At 23.0% G+C, this 21,856-nt stretch overlaps 2 protein-coding genes across 3 annotated transcripts in view; both read right to left on the minus strand.

The window, feature by feature from the left end:
• The window catches only part of LOC117182994 (ATP-dependent RNA helicase DHX33), a 39,449-nt gene extending 32,831 nt beyond the window's left edge, over positions 1–6,618 (minus strand). Inside the window, exon 1 of the mRNA XM_033376122.1 lies at positions 6,275–6,618. Within this exon, the coding sequence (XP_033232013.1) occupies positions 6,275–6,495 (221 nt within the window). The 5' untranslated portion in view covers positions 6,496–6,618. The remainder of the gene's footprint in view (positions 1–6,274) is intronic.
• A 4,702-nt stretch (positions 6,619–11,320) lies between these two features.
• Positions 11,321–21,856, minus strand: part of LOC117167361 (major facilitator superfamily domain-containing protein 1-like) — a 46,700-nt gene continuing 36,164 nt past the window's right edge. Inside the window, exons 5-7 of one of the 2 annotated variants that reach the window (XM_033352236.1) lie at positions 20,848–20,960; positions 17,715–17,953; positions 11,321–12,252 (exon numbers count right to left, since the gene is read on the minus strand). In XM_033352236.1, coding sequence (XP_033208127.1) covers positions 12,208–12,252; positions 17,715–17,953; positions 20,848–20,960 — 397 coding nt within the window. In that variant the 3' untranslated portion in view covers positions 11,321–12,207. The remainder of the gene's footprint in view (positions 12,253–17,714; positions 17,954–20,847; positions 20,961–21,856) is intronic. The other variant, XM_033352237.1, reaches the window with a different exon arrangement.

Here is a 21,856-nt window from a genome sequence, read left to right on the forward strand (position 1 = left end):
GTGGAACCTCGATTATCCGAGGTAAGTTGGAAAGGAGATACGGAAAAAGTACCAAATTCGGAAGAGTGATCTATTTTTGGTATATTTTAAATAGAAAAATAAACATAAGCATTTAGCAAATAAAAGTAAAAAACTTACGAATGTGGATTTGTCTTTATTAATTTATTTATAATTGCAAGCTAATGCGCGCATTAAGAATTAGGCGTAGCAGCATACACCTCGGATAACGAGGAGCCTCGGATAATCGAAAGCCGGATAATCGAGATTCTGCTGTACAAGGTTCCTAAGACTCTCGACAAAAATTCAAAGAGATTTTCAAAGTTTCAGATGTGCCAAATTCAAGTTTCAACGAAAATTCAATCAAAAATGAAATAGCAAAAACGAAATAAATTACCAGCCATTTCCCGGTTCGCCAACATTTTTCACGGTCAATGAAATTAAAAAAGTGTAACTCTGAAGCTAAAAAATTGTCCACTTGAGGTAATAAAAACTGAGCTGCAAATGAAAGTACTCAAAGTGCAACTGTTAACTTTTGAGCTTTTAAAATTGATATGTAAGAGTTTTTAATTAAAAAATACTGAAAATTTTCAATATAAAATAATATAAATCCACGTTATCATTTTCAATGCTCTAAATTAAAAAATCAATCAATAAACTTTGAAGTTTTCAAAATTTTAAGGAATTTTAAGCTAGAAAAATCAAATATTGAAAAATTGAAAAAAATTTAACTGAGCACTTCTTAAATTAGAAACTCAATTATTTTCTTTTTAAATAGTTTAAACATCCTTGGAAAGCTTCAAAATTTTATGTCAAAATCTTGAGAAATCTAGAATTTTAAATTATTTTGAAAATATTTTCAGAACTTCTAAATATCTGTCAAAATGAATTGAATGTCTTCTACAATTTTCAGGAAATCCTGCAAATTTTAGAAAAATTCTTTACAATTTTGATTTATAAATAACAATTGAATATTTATTATTTGTAGGCTTCAAAAGAATAAAAACATTTTTTTACGATTCCTAGGAAAATTTTTAATTGCTTTTCATTTTGAAAAATTATTTTAAATTTAGAAAGTTTTTCAATGATTTAAAAAAAAATTCAAAAAAGATTCTAGAAGATTTTAAGAAAACTTTCTAAAATTTGCAAGATAATTTTTAATCTTTTTAAAACTCCTAAATATCTCTTAAAATACAAAATTAAAATTGTAACGTTCAAAGTTTAAAGGCTCTTTGAAATCTTAACGATTCCAGGTTTTCTATGTCAAACGGTTCAATTAAAGATTCTTTATTTTTTAAGATTTGGTTTCAATTTACTTGACTTAAATAAAAATTCAAATATTGCTAAATATTCAATAATTGATATTTTTTAAATTAAAAATTGCAAATTGAATGGGTTAAAAATGAAATATTTTAGACTGAAACCATATTTTTGATTTAATAGTAATCCTTTAATTAGGAATATATTATTATGAAGTTATTTTAAATGGTTTAAAATCGTTTTGTCAAATCGTTTTTGTTCACTTTTATTGCTGAAAGAACACATAAAAATTTGTAAAAATCTAATTTATTCATTTATTAAATAAAATTGTTTTATTTTAAATTTTCAACATCAAAGACTTTTTTTTATTTGTTCGAGTCTTTAAGAAACATTTTAAAATCCTTCAAATTAAAAATGTAAGCTCAGAAACAAAAATTTTAAATGGAAAATTTTTGAAGTTAAAAAAATTTTTATTACGCATTGTAAGCTAAATAATAACATAATTGAAAAACATAAAAATTCCACTAATTATTTAAAAACTGTTAAAATCGAATATGGATAGATTTTTCTTCAACAAATTTGTAAAATTTCCGTTGAGAAAAAAATTCACTGGCATTTCCCGGTATTTTCCGGTCTCCAAAAATTCCCGGTTTTCCGGTCCAGAGGCCACCCTCAATAGGTATATTTTCAGTTAAAAAAATTCTTTTTTAACCAAACATAAAAAAGATTTTTTATTGGAAAAACGAACTTTTCAACAAATAGACGAAAGAGACAAATTTTCAATTAAAATTAAAATTTTTTAAATAACAAAAAAAATCATTTTTTTAAAAGTAATTTTCTACACAAAAAAAAACGAAATTTCAACAAATTATTTTTAAGTTTTAATCAAATCGATGAGTTTTTACTTAAAATAGTTCAGTTTTCAGTTAAGAAAAATTAATTTTCAACCAAGTAAAAAAAAATTCAGGAAAATAGTTCAATTTACAATCAAACAAACCAGCAAAAAAGAACTTTCAACAAAATAGTTGAATTTCAAACTAGAATGTAGTACACTTTTTCGTTCAAAAAAAATTAATTTAAAACAAAAAAAGAAAAGAATTTTCCACAAAATTGCTCAATTTAAACAGGAATATTTAAATGTTCAATCCAATTTTATATTTAATTTATAATTTTCTACTAAAAGCGATAAGTTTTCAATAAAAATCAGAATAGGTATATTTTCAATTTAAAAAATTATTTTTTAACCAAAAATAAAAACGACTTTTCAACTGGAATAGTTGAATTAAAAAAAAAAAACAACTAATTTTCAACCAAGATTGATTTTCTATAAAAAAGAAGACTTTTCACGAAGACTTTTAACGAAGTTAAATTTAGACAAATTTCAAAACAAATAAATGAATTTTTAAACTAAGCAGATAAATTTTCAACTAAAATAATGAATCATTCATGGAAATAGTTGAATCTTCAACCATAAATATTAATTTTGCAACAAACAAAAAAAGAAGAAATCTCAACAAAATAGTTCACTTTTAAACAGAAATAGTTCAACTTTCCGTTTAAAAAAATCAATTTTCAAACAAAAAAAAATCGTCAACAAATGGTTTATTTCAGATTAAAAATAGATTTTCACCAAAAAGACGAACTTTCAACCAAATTCTTCAATTTTCAGCACAAAAAAAAAATACTTTTAACAGGAAGATATCTGAATTTTTAGTTTTAAAAAATTAATTTTCAACCAAATGGTTACATTTTCAATTGAAAAATTTTATTTTCACAAAAAAAATTAACTTTTAACAAAATCATTCAATTTCCAACGAAAGAGAAGAATTTTCAATTAAAATTTTGAATTTACAAAAAAATCATTTTTAACAAGTGTTTAATTTTCAATTAAATGGTTGAATTTTCAACAATAGTATTTTAATTTTCAGTTTAAAATTAATTTTCAGCCAAAAATCTGGAATAATTTAATTTTCAGTTTAAACAAATTGTTTATATTCAAAAAAAAAACGAACTTTCAATAAAATGATTCAGTTATCAAGAAAAGAGACGAATTTTCGATTAAAATTATCCATTTTAAACTTTAAATTATCAAAGAAAATTTAATTTTATATATAATTTATAACACTTCAAATTCTTCACTTTTCAAGCAAGAATATTGTATTTAAAAAAAAGATGGATGAATTTTCAATCAAAAAATTTAATACATTTTCAATAAAAAATGAAATGGGTCTATTTTAAGTTTAAGACATTATTTTTGAACAAAAAATAACAACAATTTTTCAACTCGAATAGTTGAATAAAAAAAATCGATTTTCTAACAAAAAAGACTAATTTTTAACAAATAAATTTTCAACTAAAATAATGACAATAGAGTTGTTGATAATGTTTTCCCGGAAAAAGTCAGCTGTCATTTATTAAAATGCAATAATTTTTCAAAATTTGGTAAAAAGCCACGGTCAGAAAAAATTCATTTGCAAAAAAAATGGTTGATATTAATGTTTTTTTTGTGCGAATTTTAACATTTTTTATACAAAATTATGTTTTTCATTTGAAATGACAGCAGTTATAATATTTTGATTTTTTAAATTATAGAAAAACTATTTTTTCAGATATCTGACTTTTGTCATGACAACTATCTTAAAAAAAATAATTTTTAACCAAAAAAAATAAATTTAAAGTAAAATAATACAATTATCAACTAGAGAATTTAAATTTTTAGTTAAAGTTAAGTTTAAAAACAATTACCTAAAAAATGCAACGCTCAACACAAAAAATAAATGTTCAAAATAACAAAACTTAAAAAAAATTTCTAATTTTCAACCAAAGAGATTAATTTTCAACCAAAAAAATCATATTTTCAACAAAATAGTTTACTTTTGAATTGGAATAATTTAATTTCTCGTTTAAAAAAAAAAAATAATTTTTAACCAAAAATAAAAAAGAATTGTCAAAAAAATGGTTGAAATTTTAGTTATAAGATTAATTTTCAGCAAAACTTCAATTTTTAGTTAAAAAGTTTATTTTCAACAAACAAAAAAAATTCTCAACAGGAACAGCTAAATGTACAGTTTGAAAAAATTAATTTTTAACCCAAAAAAGAAGAATTTTCAACAAAATAATTAAATTTCCAGGTAAAAAATTAAATATCAACCAAAAAGCAACGAACTGCTCTATAATAGTTAAATTTTTTGACCAAAGAGACATATTTTCAAATAGACTAATTCAATTTTCGATAAAAAAAAATATTTTTAACCAGAAAAAATGAACTTTAGAAAAAATAGTTCAATTATCAACAAAATAGATAAATTTTAAATTAACAAAACAATAATTTTTAAGGAAAAAGGTTAATTTTCAACCAAAAATATGAATTTTAATAAAAAAATAAATTTCTTACCAAAAAATGAACTTGCAACAAAATAGTTAAATTCCAAACTATAATACTTCAATTTTTAATTGAAAGCGAAAAGAATTTAAAAAATATAATAATTTTCAACAAATTTTTTTTACAAAAACGTTAGATTTTAAACAAAGCAGACCAATTTTAAAGTTAAATAATGAATTATTCGCCAAATTGGTTGAATTTTTAACCAAGAACAATAAGGTTCATATAAAAAAGATGAATTTTTAACAATAAAATTAATTTTCCACAAATTGTTCGATTTTCAGATTTAAAAAAATTAATTTTTAATAAAAAAAATAATTGTCAACAAAATGGTTAAAGATTCAATTAAAAAATTGATCTTCACCAAATAAAAAACGAAATTTCAATAAAAGAGTTAAATTTGAAAATCAAGAAGTTCAATTTTTTAGTCAAAACATAATTTTAAACAACAAAATAATTTTCAACAAATTGGTTAAATTTTCAGTTAAAAAATTAATCTTCAGGTAAAAAAATATTTATTTTTAACACAGTGGTTAAATTTTCAGTTATTAAATTAATGTTCAGAAAAAAAAACATTTTCTATAAAATAGTTTAATTATCAACCAAAAAGATAATTTTTAACTAATATTATGGATTGTTTACCATTAAAAAATCATATTTAACAAAGGAGTTGAATTTAAAAAAAAAACGATAAATTTTTTCACTAAAATTATGAAATATTCACAGGAATAGTTTCACTTTCAACCATGAAGATTAATTTGGTATAAAAAATCCATTTTCAACAACAAAATTTGTCTTTTCGATGAAAATAGTACAACTATTTCAATTTGTTGAAAAATATACAAACTGTGGATTTGTTTAGAAATATTGTTTAAAAATTGACAAATAGCACATGTTTTTAATTAATCGTAATGAAACATTAACTAAATTAATTTTTTATTCAAAAAATTCAAAAGATTAAACAATCTTACTAAAATATAAATTATATTATTTTTGCTTACATTTTCTTCTGAAAACCGAAATTTCATATATTACAATCCAAAAAACATTTGAAAAAAAAATAAGTGAAAAAGTAGTTTTGTAGATATTTTCCCCCAAAATAATTTTGATTTAATTTATTCAAAATCATAATTTCTATTTAAATTTTTTCGAAAAGGAATAACTTTTTTTTAGACATTTTTTTCATTCAATTTTTCAATTTAATATCTAGAAATTTCATTTGTAGTTTTCTTGAATGGAAATTAACTTCAGAAGTATAATGTATAAGTTGATAAGAACGCGAAAACTAACCTCGAAACGTCACCTGTTTTATTAATTTTCTTTTTTTTTTTAACACGTTTTCAATTGAAAATGGTTGTTTGATATTTAAAAATGTCACATCATAATTGGCACTGGCATCGAATAATAAAAATAAATAAAAACCATGGTATGGAAGAAGAAATCGTAAAACTTGAATTTAACAAAAAAAAATACGAAAGTGATCAATTTTTGAATAATTGTCAAAATTGCCAAAAGAATAGCCTCGTAGGATAGCAGGATTGCCATTCACAATTTATCAAAGGAACTTCGTTTTCAGACTAAAATATGTTTAAACTCAAAATCTAACCTCAAAATTATTTTAAAATATACATTTACCCTTTTCTGTGTATATGAACTGGCAATGATTTCCTTTCCTTGCGGAGTTCAATGCTTGCTTCATTTCGAAATTCTCCCTGAGAATGTTGGTTTTCCTCGTGCTTTTGTATTTTGTTTGGTTTTTCGTTTAGTGTCACAATTGTTGGTCGTTTTGGAGCAATTTTAGAGAAACTTGAACCTCCAATATTGTACTTCGATTCCGCAAAATCGTAAACCCCCATTTTAAAGGGAAATTAAAAACAATGTTTAAAATATCCGAATCGCTGCTCGAATATATCATAAATACTTGATGTTGAAAAAGAACTCGGAAAATATGCTGTAGACTTGAGTAGCACGTGCAACATCAAAACAGATCATGATTCATGAAAACAAAGGACTGACATTAATGTCACGCTATTCACGCATGCGCAGTTGTCCCAACTCTGACACTTTTAGCTACTGCGCTTGCCCGGCGCAGTAACTCTCATTACATTTGTGGTTGGCGCGCGATTCAAATCAGGTATAATTAACAATTATTGAAATTAAAACAGAGCATTAATATAATAAATTATGCAATTTGAGATCTGAGAATAGAAAAAAAAATCAATGTGTATATTTGTAAATAATAGCACATTTTCTTTCAATTCAAAAGACAGGGTAGCTGTTTTAATTAAAGAAAAAAATTCCCGGTCATTTTCCGGTTCGCAAACATTTTTCACGGTCAATGCATTACAAATTTTTCGAAAAGATATTATTTTAAGCATTTTGAAGCTAAAGACATTACAGACTGAGCTTGCATGTCGTTTGACATTTAAAAAAAATTTTTAATGATTTTTTTAATTTCTTCAGAACTTCTAAACATCTTTTAAAATTATTGAAACTTGTTCTAAACTTTTTTGTAAATATCCTGCAAAATTAAAAAGTATCAATAAAATCATCCACATTAATTTGTGATAATCTTGTAAATCTTTTTAAATATTTTTTAAAAATTAACTTAAATCTGCCAAAGTCTATATTTGGTGTCAGATTAGGCCGTGGACTATTTGCATTTAAATTTTGATACGAATAGCCGGATTTTGACGGTACACGTAGACACTGTGTATAAATTATTAATTTTTTTCTTAATATAACAATTAAAATTGGAACGTTCAGAGTTTAGTCCCGTTCAAAAAATTGATTTTTTGTCAATTTCCGATTTTCTCGGTCCAGCGGCCACCCTGAAAAGATTTATTCATATTTAATTAACAAAGGTTTTTAAAGTGACGTTTCTGAATTAAAAAGGATTGTTCTGAGCTGAAAACGTTATTTTCAGGTATTTATCTATAGTATAATTGTTTTTTAAAATAAAAATTTTTACATGTACAATTATTTTGTTCTTACATTAAACCACAATTTACGTATTTTTTTATATCAATGTGCAATTTATAATAAGTATGTATTTTGATTTTAATCATTGTTAATGATACTTTGTTTAAATCGCCCGCCAACAGCGACCAATCAGGGTCGCTGCGCTGGGCAAGCGCAATAGCTAAAAATGCAAAAGTTGGGATCACTGCGCAGTAAGCTTAGGCACTTTGGGTGGTGGGGGAACTCTCAGATGTCTGCACGCTGAGGGCCAAATTATTTTTTCAATAATTTGCAAGAAAAGGATTTTTCACGATGACAAAAATTGATACATTTTCAATCGCATGGTTCAAATTTCAAGAAAAGGGAAAATTTTCAAGTAATATTCTACCAAAAAACGAGGAATTTTCAACAAAATATATAAATATTCAACCACATAGTTCAATTTTCAACTATAAAAGATAATTTTTTAACCAAAAATAGAATATTTAATTTAACAGTAACAAAAAATAATATTGAAAAAAAAAACAAAGAACAAAGTTAATGCAAAAAGCTATTTAAATTTGCAAGGAAACAAATGATTTTTTATTTTTTCACCAAAAGGATGAATTTTCAAATATAATTTTCTTCCAATAAGACGAATTTTCAACTAAAAAAATTTAATTTGTAACTAAAAAAACGAATGTTTAATAAAATAGTTCAATTTTCAACAAAAAATGGTATTGTTAAAAAATTACTAAAAAAAAAAAAAAAGAATTTTCAACCAATTTAATACAAGAAAAATATTATGCAAAAAAGACGAATTTTTAAAAAAATAAAAGATATATTTTCATCCAAAAATGAAATGGTTTAATTTTTAGTTAAAAAAATAATTTGTAGCCAAAAAAGGAGTTTCATCAAAATAGTTGAATTTTCGACGAAACAAAATTAATTTCCAAACCAAAAGAATAATTTTCTGCCGAAAACCAGAATTTAAACAAATTTTTAAATCTGAAAATTGCAATATGTACTTAAAAATCAATTTTTAATAAGAAACAGCAAATGTTTATTAATATAATCAAATTTTCAACCAGAAATGAATTTCTAACTATAAATAGATGAATTTTCAACCAAATTGTGCAATTTTCAATTAAAGAGGGAAAATTTATAAGTAAGAAACGAATGTAAAAGAAAAATGATTATATTTTCATCCATCAAAATGAAATTTCGACTTAAACAATAAATTTTTAATTAAAAAAGAAAAAGTTACAAACATCAGATAAAAAATTTAATTTGCAACAAATTAGTTCAATTTTTAACGAAAGAAATCAATTTTCAACTAAAAGCATCAATTTTTAACAAAAAATGAAATTAATTTTCAACCAAACAAAGTCGAATTTTCAAAATTTAAATTAGTCCATTTAAAAAACAAAACAAAAAATGAATTTACAAATAAAAATTAGAATATTATACTAAAAATGAGGAATTTTCAACAAAAACAAAATGAATCATCAAACCGAAATAATAATTTTTGAACGAAATAAAAAATTTAAAAAAAAATTTTATCTTAAAATTTAAGTATAAACTTAAGAATTAATTTTTAATAAAACAAAACAACACATTTTTATTAAGATAGTGCAATGTTTACACAAATAGTTTAATTTTCAACATTTGAATTAGTTCAATTAAAAAAAAAACATAAAAAATAAATTTACAAACAAAAATTATAATATTCTACTAAAAACGAAGAATTTTTAAGAAAATAAAAATGATAAATATAAACAAAATGCAGCCTCAACCTGCAATTTAAAATAAAAAATATATATTTTGAAACAAGAATGGAATGGTTTAATTTTTCGTTTAAAAAAAATTGGTGGCCAGAAAAAGGAGTTGCAACAGAATAGTTGAATTTTCAATAAAAACAAATGAATTTTCAAGGGAAAAGAAAATTTTTTTTTTTAATTAAAAAACCAACAATTTTTTATTAATTTAAGGAATTTTTCAACCAGAAATGAACTTTTAACCAAATTGTTCAATTTTTAACTATAAAAATAACATTTTCAGTAAGAAGGAAACGAATTTTTAACAAAATCATTAAATCTTCATCCATCCAAATGAAATTTCAACTTAAGAAATAAACTTTCAATTATAAATGAAAAGGTTTAAAGTATCAGATAAAAAATTTTATTTTCAACAAAACTTTTAAACGAAAAAAATCAGTTTTCAAGTAAAAAGATAAATTTTTAACAAAAAATTTAATTATTTTCAACAAAAAAAAATCGAATTTTCATCATTCGAATTAGTTCAATTAAAAAACAAAACAAAAAATGAATTAACAAACAAAAATAATAATATTCTACTAAAAACGAGGAATTTTTAACAAAATAAAAATGATAAATATAAACAAAATGAAGTCTCCACTTGCATTTTAAAATAAAAAACATTCATTTTTAACCAAAAATGAAATGGTTGAATTTTCAGTTACAAAAATAAAAATTTGTAGCCAAAAAAAAGGAGTTTTATCAAAATAGTTTTGATTTAAAAAAAAAATGAATTTGCAAACCGAAAGAATAATTTTCTACCGAAAGGGAAATTTAAAAAAAAAGACCAAACATTTTTTATCTGAAAATTTAATTAAATAGAATGAAATTTTTAACCAAAAATAGATGAATTTTTAACCAAATTGTTTAATTTTCAACTAGAAAGGGAAAATTGTCAAGTAAAAAGGAAACGAATTTTTAACAAAATGATTACATTTTCATCCATCTAAATACCATTTAAACTAAAAAAAAGTAAACTTTTAATTCAAACTAAGAAAATTAAAAATATCAGATAAAGAATTGAATTTTCAACAAAATAGTTCAATTTTTGACGAAAAAAACATTTTTTAATTAAAAATATAAATTTATAACAAAAAATAAAATTTTATTAAGCCAAACAAAATCAAATTTTCATCATTTGAATCAGTTTAATTAAAAAACAAAACAAAAAAATAATTTACAAACAAAAATGATAATATTCTACTAAAAACGAGGAATTTTTAACAAAATAAAAATGAAAAATATAAACAAAATGAAGTCTCAACCTGCATTTTAAAATAAAAAACATATATTTGGAAACAAAAATGGAATGGTTTAATTTTCCGTTGGAAAAAAAATGTTTTGCCAAAAAAAGAAGTTGCAACAAAATAGTTGAATTTTCAGGGGAAAAGAAAAATTTTCAAAAAAAAAAAAAAAAAATTATCTGGAGGTTTAAGTATATACTTACGAATTAATTTTTAATATAAAAAACCAACAATTTTTTATTAAGATAATGGAATTTTCAACTAGAAACGTAAAATTTTCGAGTAAAAAGAAAACGAATTTTAAATAAAATCGTCAAATCTTCATCCATCGAAATGAAATTTCAACCTAAAAAAATAAATTTTTAATTAAAAATAAAAAAGTTAAAAGTATCAGATAAAAAAATCTAATTTTCAACAAAATAGTACAATTTTTAAGAAAAATTTAATTATTTTCGACCAAACAAAATCGAATGTTCAACATTTAAAAAATCTAAAAGTGTAATTTTCAACATTTAAATCAGTTCAATTAAAAATAAAAAAATTAATTTCCAAACAAAAACGACAATAAACAAATAAATTACAAACCTGGAAATTATTCCTAGAAAATAGAGTGAATTAAGAGATATAAATTCTTGAAAAAAATTAACAACCTAAATAGAATAAAGACGATTAGAAATGTATTCTGTCAACTTATACAAACTTATAATATAATGATATTTTATTTTAAAAAATTCTAACTTTGTTTGCACCATTTAAAAAAAATTATGCTCATATTGTGCATAGTTGACGTAAACGGCCCTAAAATAATAATAATAATAATAATAGTAATTATAATAATATGTATCAGATCGGTGTGTACAGAACTCTTTTTTTTCACAACATCAAAAGTATATCTCTCGCAAATGCATTTCATAATATCTATATCTCTATGTACACTGATATTCAAGTACTGAAAGTCATGAAATGTGTTTTAAAGACAGAATTTTAGAATTAGCTTAGAGAACACGTAAAGCTGAACAGTCAATTTTCTGGAAACATCAAATTTAAAACACATTTTACATTCAGTATAACGACAATTCTATATTTCAGTTATGCAGACTTATATCTTTTTTGTTTGTTTGTTTGTTATCAATATATCCTCCTATTAATCGCCGCCGTTCCATTTCAATCCTAAGAACCAATATCACAGATGCATGCTGCGCAATAGGAAGACAGAATAAAAATGAATAATTCCCGTTTAATACAGACCATTCATGACAATTTACGACTTCCGGATCATGTTAATCTGACAAAGGCAGATATATAGACTCCAAGTCCCGTATAACAACTGTTGCTCAATATTGCGTAATATTGCGCAATTAACTCGCCTGAGTACTCACGTACTGCGCAAATTGTCTCTCGTCCTTCTATGGAGCCTAGAGTGTAAAATGAAGCTATCTAGCCAGTTTTAAGGAAACCTCTGCGTCATTAATGATCAGTACTTTACAAGTTTTAATCTCCGTGTGATTAAATTAATTAATTAATTAATATATTACAATTTATCTAAGTGCCATTGGCGAATTTCACATCATCGGAGAGCGCGTGATGTGGGCCTTTTTATGTGTATTGGAACCTGGAAGAAAAATTATCATTATTTTTCAGGACTTGTGCCAAATCTGGTAAAAGCGGCACCCTGATATCAATTTCGGATAGACAAAATTTCCATTTCTTTCCAGACGATCCGTCTCTTTTCGAACATTTCTAACAAAATTGCGCAATACTTTTATTGCGCAATTTTTAATTAAAAGCAATTAAAATGCCAAATTAGAAATTTTAAACTTTTATAAATTCTAGAAATGAAAAATGTTGAACAATTCTCTGTTTAAATCCATTCTTTTCGAAAATAAAAAAATAAATAATAATAAAAAATAGAAATAATAAAATAATAATCTAATAATATAATGATAATATAATGAATAATAAAAAATAAAATAAAATAAATGAATAATAAAAATAAATTCTCGTAGATTAATTCCAATTCCAGCTCAGAATTGGTTAAAAATTAAGAATTCTTTGTTCAAATTCGGAATTTTTATACATTACCAGTTCACATTTATTCAAGTCCTTCCAATTGAAACAGTTTAATTTTTAACAATAAGATATAGAAATGTTAAAATTGTGAACTGATGCCGAATTGTTTTGTACAATAAATTATTATTTATTTTTTAAATCTTCATTGAAAAAGATTACAATTTAACTAATTGCAACAAAAAAAAATTCACGGTCATGTCCCGGTTTTTCATGTTCAAAATTCCCTGATTTTTCTATTTTTTATTAATTTCACATTTTTCTTGATCACTAATATTCATAAACCAGCATTATTAATATTGTAATATTTTTACAATAGAATCTTTTATAAACGAAAGAAAACAGTTTTTTAGATACAAATTAAAAATAAAACTTTTCATCAAAATAATTCATTTTTAAAAATAATAGTTGAATTTTCAAACTGAGAAGATAAATTTTTAACAAAAAAAAAGGTCATTACATTTATTTAAAAAAAAAAGCAAGATCAAAAGACGAATTTCCAACAAATAAAAATTTATCACTCGAAAAAGAAAGAAAGTTTGATCTGAACCTTCAAGCCAAAAGACGAATTTTCTCCACAAAAATTGAATTTTCAAACAAAAAATATGATTTTTCAGCAAAAATAAATTTTTCAATCAAATAACTGAATCTTTTAGAAAAGAGTCGATTTTTTAACAAACAAAAAAAAATTCAAACGAAAAAAATTTAAATTCAATTAAATACTTGCATTTTTTAGAAAACAGTTGAATTTTGAACAAAAAATATGAATAATCAATCAAAAAGGACAAATTTTAAACAAAACAGTTCAATTTTTTACCAAAAAAATTACTTTTCTACCATAAAAATCGAATTTTCAATACAAAAGAAAGAGTTTTTAACGAAGCAATTAAATTTTATACAAAAAAAAACTTTTTTATAAAATAGTTCAATTTTCACTGGAAAAACTAAATTTTTAATAAAACTTCCGAATTTTTAAAACAAATTGTTCAATTTTTAAACTACAAAGATGAATTTTGAACCAAATAATCGAATTTTCCAACAAAAAATATTAAAAAATGAACAAAATAATTGAATTTTCATCAAAAGACATGAATAATCAATCAAAAAGGAGGATTTTTTAACGAAACAGTTAAATTCTCTACTAAAATTATGACTTTTTAACCTAATAATTAATTAAACAATTTTAAGCAAATAGTAGAGTTTTGAAACTAAAAATATGAATTTTTAAGAAAATAGTTAATTTTCCAATGGAATAATTAAATTGTAAACAAAATTGTTGAAGTTTATTCCGAATTGATGAATTTTCAACCTAGGAAGATGAATTTTGAACAAAATAATTGAATTTTCGAACGAAAAAGATTTAAAAAATTAACAAAATAATTGAATTTTTTACAAGACAGTTGAATTTTCAACAAAAAAATATGAATATGCAATCAAAAAGGACAAATTTTTAACGAAACAGTTAAATTTTCTAATAAAATATGACTTTTTAAACAAATAATTGATTTTTTAAACAAATTGTTCAATTTTTAACCTACAAAGATGAATTTTGAACCGATGAATCGAATTTTTAAACAAAAAAAAATTTTTTATATACCAAAAAAATTATTTGAAATTTTTAAGCAAATAGTAGAATTATTAAACAGAAAAGATTAATAAACTAACAAAGTAATTGAACTTTTTACAAGACAGTTGAATTTTCAATAAAAAACATGAATAATTAATCAAAAAGGACAGTTAAATTTTTTACCAAAAAAGATGACTTTTCTACCATAAAATATGAGTTTTAAATACAAAAGAAAGAGTTTTTAACGAAGCAAATAAATTTTCTCCGAAAAAACAAATTTTTTTTTATAAAACAGTTCAATTTTTACTGGAAAAACTAAATTTTCAACAACTTTACAATGTTTAAAACAAATTGTTGAATTTTTAACCAAATAATCGATATTTTAAACAAAAAAAGATTTAAAAATGAACAAAATAATTGAATTTTTCATCAAAAAACATAAATAATCCATCAAAAAGGACGAATTTTTAACGAAACAGTTAAAAAATATTAAAATTCCACCAAAAACAGTTGTATTTTTAGTGAAAAATATATAAATATTTATTTAAAAAGACCGAATTTTCAACAAATCAGTTGAATTTTCAACTAAAAATATGATTTTTTAAGAAAATAGTTCATTTTTCAATGGAGGAATTAAATTTTAAATAAAATGAATTTTCAACCTAGGAAGCTGAATTTCGAACGAAATAATCGAATTTTCAAAAAGAAAAGACTAATAAGTTAACAAAGTATTTGAATTTTTTACAAGAGAGTTGAATTTTCAATACAAAAATATGAATAATCTATCAAAAAGGACAAATTTTTAACGAAACAGTTAAATTTTCAACTAAAATATGACTTTTTTTAATAATTAATTTTTGAAACAAATTGTTGAATTTCTAACCTACAAAGATGAATTTTGAAGCAAATAATCGAATTTTCAAACAGAAAAGATTAAAAAATGAATAAAATAATTGACTATTTCATCTAAAGACATGAATAATCAATCAAAAAGGACGAATTTTTAACGAAACAGTTAAATTCTGTACTAAAATTATGAGTTTCAAACCAAATAAGTAATTAAAATTTTTTAAAGAAAATAGTAGAACTTTTAAAGAAAAAAGATTAAAATTCCACCAAAAACAGTTGTATTTTCAGTGAAAAAAATATAAATATTTATTCACAAGACCGAATTTTCAAAAAAACAGTAGAATTTTCAAATAAAAAGATGAATTTTTAAGAAAACAGTTAATTTTTCAATAAAAGAATTAAATTTGAAATGAAATTGTTGAATTTTATTCCGAATTGATGAATTTTCAACCTTAGAAGATGAATTTTGAACCAAACAATCGAATTTTCAAACAGAAAAGATTAAAAAATTAACAAAGTAATTGAATTTTTTACAAGACAGTTGAATTTTCAACAGGAAAATATGAATTTTTAAGAAAATAGTTTATTTTTCAATGAAGGAATTAAATTTTAAACAAAATTGATGAAGTTTATTTCGAATTGATGAATTTTCAACCTTGAAAGATGAATTTTGAACGAAATAATCGAATTTTTAAACAGAAAATGTATACAAAATTAACAAAATAATTTAATTTTTTACAAGACAGTTGAATTTTCAACAAAGAAATATGAATAATCAATCAAAAAGGACAAATTTTTAACGAAAAAGTTAAATTTTCAACTAAAATATGACTTTTTTTTAAACAATTAATTTTTAAATTAAGTTGTTAAATTTTTAACCTACAAAGATGAATTTTGAACCAAAGAATCGAATTTTCAAAAAAAAAAAGATAAAAAATTTAACAAAATAATTATTTAACATTTTTAAAGCAAATAGTAGAATTTTTAGAGAAAAAATATTGAAATGACACCAAAAACAGTTGTAATTTCCGTGAAAAAATATATAAATATTTATTTAAAAAAAAAAAAATGAATTTCCAACGAACATTTGAATTTTCGACTGAAAAGATGACTTTTTAACGGAAAAAATATGTTAAGGGCATGTGACACAGCTAAATACCTATATTACCGACGACAGTTTTTCAGTTCACTGAATGTTTTTTTGAACCTAAGAACTTTTTTTGTAAATAAAATATCGAGCTGAAACTTTAGGAAATGTATTAGAGTGCAATAAAGTACGTTTCGGTACTGCATTTTGGTAGAAACTTCACTAAAAATTATTTCATCCTTTTTCTGAACCTCAACATTTTTTGAACGTTCGAACTTTTTTTATACATAAAATATCGGTCTCAAACTTTGAGAAATGCAAAAGTCGGAAGAAAACTACGTTTAACTACAAAGCTTAATAATAAAAGATGTAGAAAAATATATTTCAACAATCAATTCCAATGGCATCAGCCGGTAACGTTGTACACTAAAATAGGAAACCTGGTGGCCACTAGACGAGGCTCTAGAGAGTTCGTATTTTCGTGTACAACGTTACCGGCTGATGCCGATGGAATTGATAGTTGAAAATTTTTTTACATCTTTTATTATTAAGCTTTGTACTTAAACGTAGTTTTCTTTCGGCTCTTGCATTTCTCAAAGTTTGAGACCGTTATTTTATGTATAAAAAAAGTTCGAACGTTAAAAAAATGTTGAGGTTCAGAAAAAAGATGAAATAATTTTCAGTGAAGTTTCTACCAAAATGCAGTACCTAAACGTACTTTATTTCACTCTAATACATTTCCCAAAGTTTCAGCTCGATATTTTACTTACAAAAAAAAGTTCTTAGGTTCAAAAAAACATTCAGTGAACTGAAAATGTGAAGTCGGTAATATAGATATTTAGCTGTGTCACATGCCCTTAAGGGCATGTGATACTTGCAGTTTCCCGGGGCTTTTTTTCCACAAAAATGAAAATTTTTAGAAACTGAATTCGGAGATGCTATAAAATATCATAACGGACGTCCCCGGACTCTTATTTGAGGGATAATAACCAAAAAAAATTATTGAGCTAAATAAAAATTTTATCCATATGCACTATTTTGAGGTTACGTCGTTTTTCATCTCTGCCTTTCCGATAATCTGGAAATTAAATATGAAATAAACTTTTTTGATTGCCTGCAAAAAGGGTTAGTTCTGGGAGATTAGTTACTATGTTTATTTTTAAGTCCAAAGTTTTCGTCCAAAAATATTGCGTAGTTTGGAATTAACGCTCGGGTGAATTTTAACACACATAACCTCGAAATATACACGCATGTTAGCAATATCGAAAAAATTTGATAAAAAAAACACAAAAAAAGTGTGCGGGGACGTTCGTTAGCATGTTCGCTATCATGTCCCAAATTTTTAAGACATAATATTTATTATTCTAGAAAAGAAGCCGGGGGAACCTAAAACTGGTAAAATCGACAATTTTCGAAGTACCACATGCTCTTAATTTCGAAAGCAAAAAGTTGCGAGAAATTTTCTTTCGGAAATTTGTACCAGGGAATGAATCTAGCTACATACAGCAGCTCCGATCCGAGCTAAATATCGATTTCGCATACGTATATCGGATTGTGGCTGCAGCAGGTCATCCGCCGACAGGTCCCCGGTCGATCCCGAGGCCAGCAATCTCTCCCTCTCGACAAAGTCGATTTCTCCCCGATGCTCCTGGTATTTGTCCCGCTGGCCCGGAGTCATATTAAGAAAACCTCCGGTGGTCGCTAAATCCGAAACCCAAATCGCCACCGACGTAATCAACGAAACTGGAACGAAATTCAACAAATTCCAGCTCAATTCGATCAGATCAGAATTTTGGCGGCACCTGGCGCCGCCAGGGGAGTCATTTTCAAGGCCTGGCGGCACCAAGCCACTTTATTGCGACACGCCAAATTTTTATCTTAAAATTTTCTTTTTATTTTATTTTTATTTTAGCCTTATAAATAATTAAAGAAATTAGTTTTATAAATAATTAAGACATTTTTTTTTGTAATATTGAGCATGGTTTGACTGTTTATATAAAATAGCCAATTATGAATCAATCCAAATTTTCTTGAGCTAAATTTAAAATTTAAGCATTACAACTTCAATTGTAATTTTTGAACAACTTTTTTTGAGTGAAATTTTTTAATTTTAATTTTTTTCGTATAAATAAAAATTAAACAATTGTTTATTTAGAAAAAAAGTAGGGTAAGTTTATGAGATATATAAAAGTTTTGAAGATTCAGACATAATTTTAAACTTAAGAAATTTAAAAAATTTATCAAAACAAAATATAGATTTTTGAAGATTTCAAAAAAAGTTTTTTTAAAGATTCATGTGAAAATGTTTAATGACAGTTTAAGTGATTCTTTTTTTTTTTAATTTTCCAGGATCTAAAAAAGAATTGGAAAAAAATAAGGATAATTTGAAAAAAGACTTCGACTTTTTAAAATTATTTCAAATTTCAGAACATTCCACAAAATTTAAAACAAAGTGTAGATTTTTTAACAGTGTAAAATAACATTTTTAATTTGAAAATGATTTTTTATTTAAATAATATTTCTAAGAGAATATTTCAAAAATATTTTTGATGTATTAAAAACAATTGAACAATTAATAAATGCTGAAAAAGATATAATTTTGAAAATCTATAAATTTGTTGATTTATTCTTCAATTTATAGAAGCGGGTTTATATATTTTTTGAAATCTTTATATTTTACAAATTATAAAAGTTTAACAATTATTTATTTATTGAGCGTTTGAATTCAACAATTTTTCAGCTTTAATTTAAAAATTCAAAAGAGTTTTTTCTTCGATTAAAAATTGCCACCCTGAATTAACAATAAACAAATAATATATGATTAATTATTTTATTTTAATTATAGAAACGATTAAGTATAGAAACGATTCTATATAATTTAGAACAATTATAAACTTTTTTATTCTAATAATTATGCAATAAAAACACATAATGAATTATGAAAAAATTTGAAAAAAGGCGTAAGGATTTCTAAGAAAGAGAATTGTCGAGCCTGATTTTTAATTATTTTTTTTATAAACAAATAAATAAGACGAAAAAAATGTCAATTTTTTCTATTTGATGTTCCCGGTTTTCTCGCCAAAAACAAAAAAATTGTTTTTGCAAACAAATTATTTGTTGAAAGAATGTTCTTTACGATTTTCCATAATTTAAGGTTTTTTAAAGTTTAATAGCAAGAAATTTGAATTAAAAAAATATAATGATGCAAAAATTTATTCTTAAAATTATTTTGACTAATATTATAAACAAATGCATTAATCAGTCATTTTTCGACAGAAGAATTAATTTTTTTCAGTCATTTAAAAACAAACTGTTTATTAAAATTTTTTGAAAAATTCTAAAATTGATCAAAAAATTATAAATTTTTTCTGAAATTATCACGAATTTTTTAATTTAAAAAAGTTATCATTTAAATTTAAATCATAAAATAAGAAAAAGTAATGGAAAACATATTAAACAGTGCTTGATTTTTAACAAAACAGTCGTTTTTTTTCATCCTAAAAATATTTCTTTTTAACCTAAAACATCAGAATTAATTTTTCAGCTAAAACAATCAATTAAAAAAAATTCTTAACAAAAGAATTCAATTTTAAACCCAAAAGATAAATTTTTTCTACCAAAAAACATAAATTTACAAACCAAAACATACTAAAGAACGATTTTTCAGAAAAATTAATTCATTTTTAACTAAAAACATGAATTTTCAAGTAAAAATGGAACAGTTGCAGCTAAAAGAAATAATTTTCAACTAAAAAGAAAGGAATTTTTAGCCAAAGAAATTACCTTTGAATCATAGTGATAAATTTTCAACAAAAAATATGAATTTTTGCCCAAAAAGTGGAATTTTTAATCCAAATGGTAACTTTTCTTTATTAAAAAAATCGAATTTTTAACTAAATAGTTTTTTCAAAAAAAAAAAAAAAAGTAAGAAAGAAAAGTTAAATTTTCTACTAAGCAGAACATTTTAATGAAAAAGATTACATTTATATCGAAAAAATTAAATTTTCAATATAACATGGAATATTTCAACTGAATTTTCAACTAAAAAAAAATAATAATTTTTAATCAAATGCATAAATTTTCAACTAAAAAGATCAATTTTCTACCAAAAATAAAATATTTAAATTTTCAAGAAATAATTGAATTTTCACCTAAAACAGATAAATTTTCAATAAAATAAAAGTTAATTTTCAACTAAATAGTATAATTATTAACCAAATACTTGAATCATCAACAAAAACAGATTAATTTTTTACCGAAAAGAAGCATTAAAAAAATTAAATTTCTACCAAAAGAGATAAATTTACAAAAAGAAAATTCATTTTCAACCAAACCATTACAATTTTAACAAAAAAAAATAAAAATTTAAAATATACAAATTTCAATAAAAACTGTAATATTTAATATTTCAACCAAATGATATTTTGATTTTAAATTTAAAAAAAAAAAACAGTTGAATTTAATGAAAAGAAACCAATTTTCAATGAAAAAATTAATTTTCCATTAAATTGATCATTTTTATAACAAAAAATGGTAATTTTTAAATCAAAACGAAAAATAATTTAACAAAATAGTAAAATTTTAAAGAAAAATATATAACTGGAACAAAAAATGAAAAGGTAAATGAAAATACTTACTCCAGAGCCATGCGAGGAAGAACAATTCCAACATGAAATATCCGCCTTTTTCAACTATGAGACCAGCCAGGATGGAAACAACTGCCAATCCCAAATTCTGAACTGCTTGTGCACTAAAATCAAGAAAAAGTAAAAAATGAATCCTGAAAAAAAATTACCTGATTTTTCAACAAAATACATGAATTTTTAATGAAATCTTTGAAAATTCGTCTGAAAAAGATCAATTTACAACAAAAAATGGAAATACAATTTTCAAGTTTAAAACAAATGATTCAAACAGCGGAATTTTAAACGAAAAAGATTGATTATCAACTAAAAACAGTCACATTTTCTGTTAAAGAAATGAATTTTTAACAAACAAATTTTTTTCGACAGAGTAATTAAATCTTCAATCGGAATCTTTAAATTTTCAGCAAAAGAATTAAATTTCAGCCAAAGTAAAAAACAAATTTTCACCAAAATAGTTCATTATTCAAGTAAAAACATGAATTTTACTATAAAAAATATTGATTTACAACCAAAAATAGAAATTAAATTTTCAGTTAAGAAAAATGAATATTCTACTAAACCATTTTCGGTTAAAAATATTAATTTTCAAAAACAAAGCATACATTTAACAAAATATTTAAAGTTTCAATTGAAAGTATCAAATTTTCAGTACAAAAAATAATAATTTTCAGCTAAAGAAAAAACGAATTGTAAACAAAATAGCTAATTTTTCAAATCAAGAGATGAATTTTCAAAAAAATTATTTTTTAACAAAAGTGTTTAACTTCAGACCAAGTAATTAAAGTTTTATTCCAAAAAAGATGAATTCTCAACAAAAAATGTAGCAATTTATGGTTCAACTAAAAAACTAAAAAAACTTTTTTGTGAAAAAATCATATTTTCGACGTTTTTTCTCGATTTTTGAGTTTAAAAATTATTATAATTAATTAATTTATATTGAAAGATTTAAAATCTGCATTTTTATGAAAAAAAATGAAATTTTTATAAGCGGAAGTGATTT

The sequence above is a fragment of the Belonocnema kinseyi genome, chromosome 2 (genome assembly GCF_010883055.1).
Source record: "Belonocnema kinseyi isolate 2016_QV_RU_SX_M_011 chromosome 2, B_treatae_v1, whole genome shotgun sequence".
Taxonomy (NCBI): Eukaryota; Metazoa; Arthropoda; class Insecta; order Hymenoptera; family Cynipidae; genus Belonocnema; species Belonocnema kinseyi.